Raw genomic sequence first — 13,740 nt, forward strand, 5'->3', positions numbered from 1 at the left:
AGGTGAGGGTTGGAACGTAGACTGACCAGTAAATTGAGAGCCTCGCCTTTTGGCTAAGCTCCCTCTTCACCGTTGTAATTGAAAGGTGTCCTAAAATGAATGTTCAGAACAGCCGCTGAGGCCAAACGCAGACGGACTGTGAGATTCTGATCTTTCTCTCTGTCTTTGTTTGCACTTCCACTCATCCACATTCATTCTATGTTATTTCAATTACAAGAACCTTGCAAGAGTGGATGTATTTGAACCTTCTCACCTTGCTGGATCAATGTGTGTGTGTGTGTGTGTGTGTGTGTGTGTGTGTGTTAACTCACTGTCATACTGGACAGGCCCACTGTCCACACTTCCTCCCAGTCCCGGCTTCTCACAGAAGGGTGGCGCCCAACCACGATTACAGTGGCAGTTACTGTTACTGTTACACACCTGAGCAGATGAGCAAACAGACACGCACAGACACGTACACGCACACGCACAAACACGTTAATTTGATTTGCACGTCATTCTGGGTACAATCTTGTGTGTCTACCAGTCAAATGAGATGAGTTACCTGACTGTTACTCTCTGATAATATGTGATATTTTCCTCCGAACAATTTCAAACTGGTCTCACTGGAATTCTGGAGCTCCAAAAGCTGATTTTCATTCATCCAGTTTCTTTTCAGCTGAGTGTTGTACATGAGCATCACCGACGCACCGCATGATTAAAAGAGCCCTCAAGGTTGCTGCTGCATCTATTCCACATCTCAAACTTCGTTTACCAGCGACGTATCAAACAAGTCATTATTTCAATTCCCAGGTTCCTTCATAAATTCATGTCAAGGCAAATTAAGCCCATCAAACATGTTCTATAGAGCGCAAGCAGGAAAGGGTTAAGAGCCTGTCCTAGCCTCTGTTGATAAGAAGAGCCCTAGTTTTTTCATCAATAAGTCTAAAAATGAAGACACTGATGTCACATGACAGCAGGACCAATTTTTAAACAGGTGTTCAGAGTGCAGAAGACACTTCCAATGTTGTGTGCGTGTTCTTCAGAGGTGTGTCGTTGGCTGCCCCGTAGCTTTAGCCCACCGTATATGCACTTTCCAACAATAACCATTTCAAACACTTTCCTCAGGCTCCATATTCATCATCATGCAAACAAATCAAAGCTATAAAAAGCCTGTACTCTCCAGTTCATCATTCGCTGGAAAAAAACGCAGTGAAGAGGAGGAGCAGTCGTGGCTTTGTTCTGCACACTCGAATCCAGGGTCCCAAGTTTAGTGTTTATTTAGCCCATATCTGGTTGACACATTTGCTAAAGCAAAAGGAAAATCAGTTTCAATCTCTAAGTTGATCATTCAGGGTTTATATACTTTTTTTTAACCCATAAATGACAAGGACTTTCACCGTGGACCAAACATCACTTTATTCAGCTTTCAAACATTTGTCCTTACCTCCTAATAACCATAAGCATGATTTTAATTTAAATATTTTATTTACGATACGCAGCCGCCTATATGTGTACTGCATATTTAGTACTTGTAAACACTCCTCCACGCTTATGCCTTCATCACGTCTTCCACACGGAGTGTAGTAACGGGTGAAAGAACAGAGAAACAGACTGATAGTAGAAAAAAGACAAATACCAGCTGACGTCTCTGTGACTGTTGCTACAAATTGACGGCATCGTTAGGAAGATTATGGATACCATGAAAACAGGAAGGAGGTTTATGAGGTTGCTGCTACTCTGTTGCTGATGTTATTTTTCTTTCCGGCATTTGTACCGTAGGAAAATATACAGTGCACTCATTAAGCCTATAATAATAGAAAATGACCCACATCAGACCTCGGAAAAAATGATGTGACGGAACAATAAACTTTTTTTTTTTCCCCTCCTTCGCTTCACGTGGCAGCAAATTAGCAGAGTTTTTAACCGACTTGACTTAAAGTTGTGAAATTAGAAAACAGCCAACAACTTGCATAGAGATGAGCAGTTCAGCTTGATTCATGTCAGTCGTATTCAGCTCCAGATGATGGAGAAAACACTGCTATGCTCCAGTTACATTGAGATGTAATGATCCCATTAGTGATTAACATGCCTATTTAGGTCTGCGCCATTAGAGCACGCTCGACATGAAGGCCGCACATTTGTTTGCTGATTATTATCATTAATTCACTTCAGATACGGGAGGCTCGGTGTTATTTCTGTGTGAGAAGTGTTGAGGGCAGGGCTCTCCGACGTGTAAAGAACTACGAAATAAAATGCCATCATGCGCCAGCGGCTTTTATATGCTGAAATATCTCTTGTAGAAGTTGTAAAACTGTAGAGAAGCGAGCAGTCCTTCCTCTGTTCTTCGCTCATTTGTATCTGCTCAAGCATTCTTCAGGAAATCGGTGTGAATTATATGACAGAGACTAGACCCTGAATTAATTCAACAAGAACTCACAACGAGTGCAAATTACATACTAAAAGCAGCAACGTGCTGAAATCCTGAGTGTGGATGACAGTCTGAAGATGCAGTCGAGCAAGTTTGGTGTCAACGGAGTAAAAACACAGCAGGAGATGGATTCATCAGTTTGTGCAGTATTTGAACTTGTAGCCCTCACTACAAAGTTTCAAAGTTTGAAGTTTAAGAAGGTCGCTGCAGCGCCACCATCAGGACCAGTTAAGTAAGTCAGCAGGGTCAAGGATTTCCTCAAAATGAATAAAGAAGGAAGAAATAAAAACAGAAGGAACGATGACTAGATGTCAGAACCGTATTTGAAGGCTGTTTGTAGGATAAGAGGTTACATAAAACGTAACTATAATTGCAGTGTTTTTTTTAACTCAGCTTCTCAAAAACTGACAAAATATGTTATGATTCTCTGAATAGAATCAAATTTGTTTGAGTCAGATTTCTCATTTTCTGCTTTGACCTCTGGCAGACAGATTAATTGAATAGTTTCTGATGCTACATTCCACTGAAGAAATATTTGCTCACACTGGTGGCAAAATAAGCTTCGCTGCGGTTTCGACTGAATGTATTTTCTAATTGACACTTTAAATGCTGAACTATGATTATCTTACCTTTAAGGTCATCTTGTGAATGTCTTCAATTCCTGCCTCCCTCTCAGAATACTGCAGCACTAAAACGGCCTCCCTTCATCTCTTTTTATTCTTCTTCTTTGATGGTTTCCACCATCGGACCTTTATCCAGGTGCTTTGTATCCTTCTCCTTCTCCTTTACAGCCTCTGAATGGCTTGCGATTAGTAAAGGTGTGTGAATTAACAAGGTAAAATATAAGTATATCATAATACTTCCACCATTGATACAATATCTACACAATGATGCCAAACTGACTCATCCCATAACCATTATCAGGTCTTTATTGTACGTGCGTCGTTGTTCAAGAGGCTGCAAGTTCCGACTCTGCACTTTGTTGCGCCGTTTTCATCTCATTTGTCAAATAGTTTCAACAAACACCACAATGCAGTACTTGGATGTTTTTTTTAGGGAGTATTTCCTCTGAAATGACACAGACATCATACACTGATTAGCCGGCACCATGTATCATGATAATATTGTTATCGCGAGTTACTGTGCGATTCATTCCATCCTCCGAATCGGCTCAAAATCAATTATTAGATCTAAAACTCGTGAGCATTGCCGCTCTAAAAACACCAGTGCTGCATCACAACTAAAGTGATCTCATGACGCTTCATAAATAACCACCCACACTTCGATTTGAGTCACATACATTCCATGTGATTTGGATGCTTGAGCAAACAAACATGAGAGAGGAGCAGAGGAAGGACCGTTGCCTGCTTTTACAGGAGATATTTCAACATACGCAAACTCCTGATGTTGATGTTATTGTTCTACATGATGTAGAGCAACTTTGAAAAGCGCTTTTTGAAAAAAATAGCATAAGAAATTCTCACAAAGCCTCTTGAATCGGAAATCAATCAATACTCTGTGACAGCGGGGAGGAAAAACTCCCTTTCATCAGGCGGACATGTCGAGCAGATTCTCTTGATGCAGCCATCTGTCTCGACCATTTGGGGTGAAAGACCAGGAGAGAGGGACAGAGAGAGAGAGAGAGAGAGAGAGAGAGAGAGAGGGATAAAGGGAGAGAGATTGACAGGCAGACAAGGGACAAAGAAAGAGATAAAAGCAGTTGGACAAGGACAGACAGAAAGAAAGCACGAGTGCTGATACATGTTCCAACACAATGATATTAATGTAATAATAATGATAGTACTACGACTTTACTAAAAAGGCACACCAGTGCAGAAGCCACTTCCTGCCTCATCCACTATGCAGGACTCCTGCCTCAGGCCTGCTTGGACCGCTCCAATAAATACTTCATCACTTCAGGTGTTGTTCCATTCCTGCCATCTATTTTCCTGCCTTTTTACCACAGACTTTGTGACAGTGCAGCAAAGCACTACCTTTGCCCAAGGACACAGTGTGACAATAAGATTAGGGAGCCGTGCCCACAAGGCTAAGTGAGTTGAGTCTGTTTTGTGTGTGTATGTGTTTGTGTGTGTGTGTGTGTGTGCGTGTGTTTGTGTGTGCGTGTGAGTGTGTGTGTTTGTGTGTGTGAATGTGTGCCTACCCCGTTGCCGTGACAGCGTGCGATGCAAGTCTCCAGCTCAGTAAAGGACGCATTTTGGCATCGACGATCTCTGCACACCTGTGACAACACAAGCAGATCACATACTGTGTTAAAAATTACACACATACGCACACACACACACAATACACACACACACACGCGCGCGCGCGGGTGTGCACGCTGTCCCTCTGTCAGCGCCCTTGGGTTTTGGAACAACTCGCCTGAGGACACACAGCATCAGTATCTCTTCCAGAATCACTCCTTTTACAGACTTGACGGATGTTTATTGAGATGCTTTGAACCAAGCGATGACCATGACGCGGCGTTTCATCAGGAACTCTGTGACTCATGTGAGTCATTTATCCTGAGTGTGTTCCTACAGCTGTTAGGACAGACACTTTCTAAATAGGTGGGCTGCTACCGACTGACAGCTCTGTCATTAATTCATCTTTTTATGAGTACTCGGGAAGAGAAAAATCACATCCCTTTGAACCAGTGACATTTGCAAATGTGAGGAATTTATATTTACATCTAATAAGACAATAAATATTTTATATAAGGCACAAGAACTTTTTCATTGTTTTGTTTTTTGCAAAACAAAGGCAAGAAATGAATAAATGATGGATCAACTTGTAACAGTATCTGACACTGATTTGCAGATTTTAAGATGCAGCAAGGCTAAGGTTAGCAAAGAGTCACCTGTTGGAGCCTCACCTCCCCTGGTGACCATGTCATAGTAGATACTGCACACTGGAGTAGGTTGGCTGCCTCTGTTGAGTGAGTGTGTGTGTGTGTGTGTGTGTGTGTGTGTGTGTGTGTGTGTGTGTTCATAACTGATAGGTCAATAAAAACTCATCAGAGTTATGGTCACTTTTTGCACGCTCCTAGCTCTTCTTTTTATTTTCTTAACTTACAGACAGAATAATAAATTCCGTTTTGGCTTCACTGTTTTAAATGCACTCAAATAACTGCACCATAAGTTCACATGTGTACTTAAGGCCTCAGAGACAAAATGACGATGGAAAGAAATGTGTTCTTACACTACTGAGGCTTAACAGTAAAGTCTGCAGCTCTTTGTTTAAGGATGGTTTTCATCATTTTCTAGAGCTTTCCAGTTGAGGCAACACACCCCAACCCAACCCCTCCAGGACCTATCTAGTGACCCCTGGTTCAGAACCGCTTCTCGATTACACTCTCTACTTCAGCCTTGACCTAGCTTGCACTCTCTTTGTCTCTCTCTCCTTGCGTGGCTGCGTGATTGCCTGAGTGGACGGCAGCACACCGGAGCCATGGAGGTACTTCCGCCTCTCCTCTCATGATTAGCCTGTCCAGATGCCGCCACGCTGCCACTCACTCCAGTTACCATTCGGCCTGTTTTCTGCCTTAGCAACCTCCTCTTTTCCCTGAGCCAGTTCTATTGTTGCCGGGTGGGGTGACTATGTGAGTGATTAGACGCAGCATCTTTACACTATGTGTGCATTTCTTGCTGCTCGATATGTGACAAAAGATTCATCTGGATGACAGATGATAGTCTCTGCTTCCTATTTACAATACAGGACTCGTGCTGCACCATTCAGGGCTTTTTAACAAGACACAATAGCTGAAATAGAATTCAAGCTGCTGGAGCGCACTACAATATACAGCAAGAGACACAGAATTTAGCGGCGGAATAGAGGGAACTCGTGATAATTCACGAGAATCATTTTGCATTTATTTCGTATAATTTAGTGTGTGTGTGTGTGTGTGTGTGTGTGTGTGTTTGTGAGTGGACAAGTGCCTGACGAAACCCATGAGACAGAACAGGGCCCATTTCAGAAAGCACGTTCAGTGAAAATGAGTCCGTTAACCCTGAAATATGAGGGAAAGTCTGGGTTTCTGTCATAGCCGGGGAGTTAAAGCCAACCTGAGAAAGAGGGGTAACTTCAATCTGTTTCAGAAAGAGAGGTTACTTAAGCTCTGACTCAGTTACTATGGTAACTAGATATGTATTATCTTTTTCAGAAGATTTGAGCATTTCTCTTCACAGTCTGTTATTTATCCGATAGCATCAGCGCTCCCCACAGCAACATCAAAGCTACTGCCCCTTTAAATAGCCACTGAATTACATTTAATGTGTTTAATATAATAAATACGATTCCTATGTTTTATTTAAAGCTGCTTCCAACTCCACTTCTCGTCCACAGGACTTGGACCTATATGAATATAGATTTTTGGCTACAATACCATTCCACTAGTTAGGGCCTGAGCCAGAAGGAACTTCTAGATTTTACCAGTAATTTATGATATTTCTGAAATATCAAATGAATTGATGCATTCATACTTATGTATTAAGCATCAAGCAGCACTTTCTTCCCACGCTACTCCTCCCCCTGAAAATATGGTCTCACCGGAATGCACTCGTTGGAAGTACGCATGAAGATTTGCAGACCACTCTTTGTTAGCGGTTGCCATGGCGAATCACGGTATCGAGGCTCCATTAATGTTGGCTTTTTACAGTCGTGGTGCACGTTGCTTTCTCAGTGTGAAGCCACTCAGAGTTGATTACATTAACTCAAATTAGCTGAAACCGACAACTTTTCCCACCTGAGAGTAAATCAACTCACAGCTCAGGGCTGAACTCCTCACTTCTGATGCTCGCTGATGAACATTCTTGATTGATAGGAGCACAGTTAACGTCTTCAAACCGTCTTTCAGGACAGACGGTGCTGGATTACCGTGGGTTTCCCTCCCAAAGGGGAAGGGCTCACTGACACACGAACTGGAACCTCTTCAGTGCATGTAACAACTTTTATATTTGCACTTAAATTGATGAAAAATAGGAGAAACACAAAAGTGTTGCATTTCTATTCTTGTTGAGCGAATCTTCATGCCTTGTTCTAGGGAAGGTGGCAAATATGGCGTATTCCCCAAAAAGTTGGCACGTGTCATAACAGTCTGAGCATGTCAGAGGTAGAACAGAACTTTTAGTAGCTAAGTGCCCTGTTGGATCACTCTGCAGCTGATGAATGGCTGCTGGTTGTGGCGTTCTCACTCAAGCAGGGACTCCCAGACACCGGACGACTTCTAGTTAGCTTAAACTCCAAGCCTAAACAATCCTAACATATTATCAATAAAACCGAGAGTAAAAACGTTTGGCTTTTTTTTTTTAACAGGGAATATGCACTTTTAATGAGAGCAACACTTGTCAGAGAAACTGAAGTTAATTGCATGTACTGAATGACATGTAGATGTAAGCTTAGCCATGTCAGCTAATTCTAAGTGTTACAGATACGGTGGTAGGGATAATAACACATAATAATCATTCATCTCCTCAAGAGCATAGACTAACTATGTCTGACAGGCTCCAACTTTCACTGGGATGAGTTTGTTCCCCTCACACACTTACAGATCACCGCACCAAGCTGCCCAAACTCGTGCAGATTGGTGCAGACTAGGACAAACTTTGTGATCTTTAAATCCTGTATGAAAATCAACTACCAGCTTTAGCCCAATGAATGTTTAATGGATTATATAGTGGATTATATTCAATGGAGCGAGATCAAACTGACATGTACCGAACAAAATCTGACACATTTCTAAAACCTTTTGGATGGCGTGAAGTGCAAATCACTCTCTCTGTGGCCAAGTTCCCTGCCGTCACTGCCATGCTGCTGTTGTTGTTCCTTTGTTGTGTCTGACCTACATTTCATCACTTTCAATCAATGAACGTCACGTTGTGCAGATGCCCGGAACCATGTGGGAATGTGTGGGTCAGGCTGCTGCTGTGCTCACTATCAAAAATTCAGTTCCCCGATTGAATGTCTGGTCTATTTTTCCCCATAAATACAGTGTTAAAATGAAGATTCATAATAAACCATGAATAGTCTATAGTATATGAATATTATTCACTGCACTCTCTCTATGCATCTGCTTCTGTTTACAGCTATTTGGCATTAATCAAAAAGGTCAGTTTCTGCAAGAATTCCGAAGCCTGAATGTTAACTATACAAGGTTTTGCTGATTAAAAAAGATGCAGGATGATTTGTCAACCTAAGTCCAGGTATTTCTGCGAACCCTGAATTATAGCCCTACAAGACATGCGGCAACATGCTAGCTTGGCTCCAGTCCTTGAATTTGTATTTCCAACACTGAATGTGACTGCGCAGAGCGTACAAGTCAAAACATTGGCTGTTGCTATTGAAAAAAAAAATCTCCTAAACAACTGCTCTAAAAACACCTTAACATTTGGAGTTCTCCTGACAAGACCTGAAAAAGTTTAATGTAAAATCAATAAGAGACAGCTGAAGATTTGTATTCTCTCTCTCTTTAGAGGAACATTCACTGGCTACTACTCTCACTGTAATCTTTAAATGAGACGAAAGGAAATGATTCACAGCTAACTCTGAGGCACGCTAATGCTTGCAGAACCTGCTAGCACGAAGTGCTACCATAATTTGGTTTTAGTTTCTCCTAAGACAAATTACGGTACATCTCACGTTTAACCAATGCAGGAGACATCTGAGCTGACCGTGACATCACTGATGACCTGCCGTCATGGGACTGCTTTTGAAGGCAGCACTTACCACAGCTAGCATGCCAGCAACTCACCTTGCTAGCTGGGCCTTCCTGGTTACCTATGAAGGATGCTAGTGGTGGCTGAATCATTTCGAGGTTTGCTGCTGGGTCGAATGTCTGTAGCGGTTAAACATGAGGTGTGAGGTCCTGCTAGTGGAGATATTTCATTTATTTTTTAAGTCGCAGTGAAACCAAATGCTGTGATTAGTTACTTATGGGGACTCACTTCAGCAACACTCACATGGGAAAAGGGCTGCAGTGGGAACCTGGTCAGACTGAATAATGAATTGAAAGTGTATTTCAGCCTGAGTATTAGCTAGATACATGTTAGCTAGTTGTGCTACAAGCTACGTACCCTCGTGAATGTAACACTAGTTATCGAAAAACTTCAGCAGGAAATTTGTTTGACTGTCTCTTCATACAAAGAGCACAATGTTTTTTGTGTGTGTTTTTTTTCAATAAATATTTGATACTTCCAGGACTCACTTTGCCCTCTCCACATTTAGTGCCAGTCATGACGAGGCCGGGGTCAGGCAGGTCCCCCTGGCCATCCTGGGTGCTGTAGACGTAGGTGCCACGACACTTGACCTCAATGCCGTCCGTCTTGATGGTGGTGTCAATGGACACTGCGTTGGTGCCTTTGGGCTTCTTGGCAGTGCTGTGGCACTGGATCTTACCACACTTTGCATCACTGGAGGGAAATAAAACACACACAACTTTACTTCTTAAGTCAAGAGAGATTTTCTTTTTTTGTTGTTGCTGCAAATCTGCTTCACAGTTCCACATCTCCAGTGAAGCAGCTGAGAGTGGTGACACAGTTTACTGTACCAACACTGATCAAAGTTTCAAAGACTTCTAGAAGTGAATCAGTATCCGAAATCTCTGACAAAGATCGGTCTTATTGACTTCATTGATTTTCGTGACATCTTTATTCTGTTCACATATATTTTACATGTAAACTATATTGATTTTGATAAGATTTCTTAGGGGGAAAGAACTCATACAACATTGGTACAAGGCTGATGATCAATAATTCCATTAAGAGACACAAACTACCAATGAACTGATCTATCGTGTGTTTAACCAAACCTGACATCTTTCTTTCGAGTGGCAGACCACCAGATCATTGTCCAAAAACCTTAAAAACTTATCACTGAAACAGACAGGGTGCTTCATTTGGAGAAAATCCTACATGCACCATCCTGCTGTTGGCGAATGTGGATTTAGCTGGAAATAGTTCCCAAACAAATCACATTTGTTTCCTTTACTTTTCAAAGTGTTGGAGAAAGAAAATACTTTACACTCCTCAGCTGTTTAAGGAAGTAACTGAGTCTCCCTTTAAAAATGAAATTATGAGCCAGAGCTTATTTTCTGAAGTCATTAAATATCCAAAGTATAAATTTCTATTGTCTTTTGGTTGACAGAACCCAAAGGGAAGCTGACTTTCAATTTGAAATTCATCTTCCCTGCAGCACGCTTCATGGTCTAAACTCAATTCCTATTGTTTTCAGTCTCTGTTGTTTACTTCCTGTGGCAGCCATATTGGATTATTGATGTTCAGGAATCCATTATCAGCCAAGCAGAGAGCCCTGATTAAATATAATAGTATGAGAGTGAGCATGCTATTCAGCAGATACCCTCAGCAACTGACCATGTCTAGTTATTATTCATATTAGATTAGCTGGTTCATTACTTTGCAGGATAGTGTATCATTTTGATCTGAACAAGTCATAAAAACGATTAAAAAAATCATCCTAAATATCTCCATCAATAAAAGAAGAAAAGGGGTAGTCCAAGGCAACTCCTCAAAAGTTAAAAAGCCTTTTTTGTGCCCTTCTTGAGAAAAAAGCCCAGAAAGTGAAAACGGATCGGGTTTATTTCCCTGCACAGTATGACACCGGGACCCCATCAGTTGATAATATCACTAAAAGTAACTGGAATATCATAGAATGTGACCAGACACAAAGTCTTTCCAGGGCCCCCCATTATTTCATTTAGAAGGGCGCCTACTCTTAGTGACAGACTTGTGCGTAGCCATCTGTCTGCACAACGAGCTATTCGGTTATTCAAGCCCCCTGCCGTTACTTACGCATGTGGACACTGTAAACATTGTGATGTAGAAGTCAAATCGAAGGAGTTTACACACTCGGATTTTTACATTCTGTTAGCTCTAAATGTAATGCCTTCTACTTAGGCCCCACTCAACGTAGACTGTAAGAAAGATTACACTAACACAAGCATGCGATCCAGATTGGTAACATGGACTATGCCATGGCAAACGATCCCTTAGACCCTCACATCGACTGAGGAGAAACTCCATAGAAAACCCTTTGAACAGGGAAAAATCTGAGAAACCTCAGGGTGAGCAACAGAGGAGGGATCCCTCACCCAGGACGGACAGACGTGCAGTAGATGTTGTTACAGACAAGAAAACAGTTTACAATGCAGAATGTGGGAAACATAGAAATGTTAATAACAGTTGAAGAAGGAAGCTTCTGGAAGGGGAGGCAGGGAGAGCAAGCCAGCTTGATGGGGGACTGGATGGTAGACTGGTTCATGGAAGGGGAGGCAGGGAGAGCAAGCCAGCTTGATGGGGGACTGGATGGCAGACTGGTTCATGGGAGGGGAGGCAGGGAGAGCAAGCCAGCTTGATGGGGGACTGGATGGCAGACTGGTTCATGGAAGGGGAGCGCAGGCCGGTGTAACAGTAGGGAATAAGAGGGGGGGGGGGGCGATGCAGGCGGCGGTTGGGGCTCTGGTGGATCTGTGGAAACACAGAGAGACTGCAAGACACCAAGGCCAAACTACAAAGTGCAACAAGTAATGGTAATGACAGTTCCAAAAATGTGCAGGGAGGAGAGGAGGAGAGAGGAGGAGAGGAGGGAAGGGCTCCATGTAACCTGATGTGTCCCCCAGCAGTCTAAACCTGTAGCAGCATAGCTATCAATGGTTCAGAGCTACCTGAACCAGTCCTAACTGAAGGCTCTGTCATAAAGGAAAGTCTTAAGCCTGGACTTTAACGTAGTTAAAGTGTCTGCCTCTCTGACCCATGGAGAGAGCTGGTTCCACAGTAGAGGAGCCCGGTAACTAAAGGCTGTACCTCCCAGTCTGTTTTTATTGATACTGGGAATCACTAAAAGACCTGCATTCTGGGAGCGGAGTGCTCTGGTGGGACAGTAGGGACTAATGAGCTCTTTCAAATAGGATGGAGCTTTATCATTGAGAGCCTTATAAGTCAGCAGAAGGACTTTGAAGTCGATTCTAGATCCTACAGGAAGCCAGTGGAGAGATACTTCGCAGATGGAAGAAGGCGGTCCTAGTCACATGCTTTATATGGGAGCTGAAGGAAAGGTCCTGGTCAAAAATGACCCCAACGTTCCTTGCAGTTGTACTCGGAGTTAGGGTGATGCCATCTAGAGTAGAGATCCGATTCAAGAGTGTGTCCCTGTGGTGTTTAGGTCCAAAAATGATGACCTCAGTTTTATCTGAATTGAGCATTAAGAAGTTAGAAGACATCCAGGATTTAATGTCTTTCAGGCAGTCTTGCAGATGAGTAAGCTGGCTTGTGTCGTCTGGCTCCATCGACAAGTAAAGTTGTGTGTCATCTGCATAACAGTGGAAGTTGATCGAGTGCTTCCGGATTATGTCACCTAATGGGAGCATGTAAAGAGTGAAGAGAATCGGTCCTAAAACTGAACCCTGTGGTACACCATATGTAACTCTGCTATACTCTGAATGGTCATTATTAACATGAACAAACTGAAACCTGTCAGATAAGTAGGACTTAAACCATTTTAGGGCAGTTCCTTTAATCCCAATTTCATGGTCTAGTCTCTGTAGCAGGATGCTGTGGTCGATGGTGTCAAATGCAGCACTGAGGTCCAAAAGGACAAGCACAGAGACAAGACCTCTGTCTGAAGCTATAAGAAGATCATTAGAGACTCTGACCAGTGCTGTTTCCTTGCTATGGTGTTCCCTGAATCCAGACTGGAAGGCTTAAAAGAGCTCGTTGCTGTGCAGATGTTCATGTAGCTGCTCCAGGACAACCTTCTCAAGGATCTTGGAGATGTAGGGGAGGTTGGATATTGGCCTATAGTTGGCTAACACATCTGGGTCAAGAGAAGGTTTTTTAAGTAAAGGGTTGATGACAGCCACCTTAAAGGCCTGTGGCACATAACCTGTGACGAAGGAAAGATTAATTTGATTTAATATAGAAGTGTTGACTAGAGGGACGGCATCCTTAAGGAGGCTTGTTGGCGGGGTTCACCCTGGACAGGTCAACAGTCCATGGCAGGGCCAACACATAGAGACAGACAACCATTGGCTCTCCCAGCCACGCCTACGGTCAATTTAGAGTCTGGATTAACCTGGTCCCCTCTTGATGTCTTTGGACTGTGGGAGGAAGCTGGAGTACCAGAGAGAACCCAGCAGGAACAGGGAGAACATGGAGACTCACCCAGAAAGAGCCGGGACTCGAACCCGGAACCATCTGTTGTGAGGTGACTGTGCTAACCACTGCACCACCGTGCCGCCACAGTCTGAAACATGTTAATAATTTTGTTCATGATGAATAAAGGCTTTTTAACTCTTGAAGAGTTGCCTTGGACTACCTCTT

General features: G+C 42.8%; 1 protein-coding gene across 1 annotated transcript in view; it reads right to left on the minus strand.

The window, feature by feature from the left end:
• The window catches only part of adam19a (ADAM metallopeptidase domain 19a), a 158,976-nt gene that overhangs the window by 9,400 nt on the left and 135,836 nt on the right, over window positions 1-13,740 (minus strand). Inside the window, exons 16-18 of the mRNA XM_086197197.1 lie at window positions 9,612-9,816; window positions 4,572-4,649; window positions 312-420 (exon numbers count right to left, since the gene is read on the minus strand). Coding sequence (XP_086053323.1) covers window positions 312-420; window positions 4,572-4,649; window positions 9,612-9,816 — 392 coding nt within the window. The remainder of the gene's footprint in view (window positions 1-311; window positions 421-4,571; window positions 4,650-9,611; window positions 9,817-13,740) is intronic.

The sequence above is a fragment of the Aulostomus chinensis genome, chromosome 24 (assembly GCF_037954235.1).
Source record: "Aulostomus chinensis isolate RoL2024-O1b breed Wild chromosome 24, RoL_Achi_v1.0, whole genome shotgun sequence".
Lineage (NCBI taxonomy): Eukaryota > Metazoa > Chordata > Actinopteri > Syngnathiformes > Aulostomidae > Aulostomus > Aulostomus chinensis.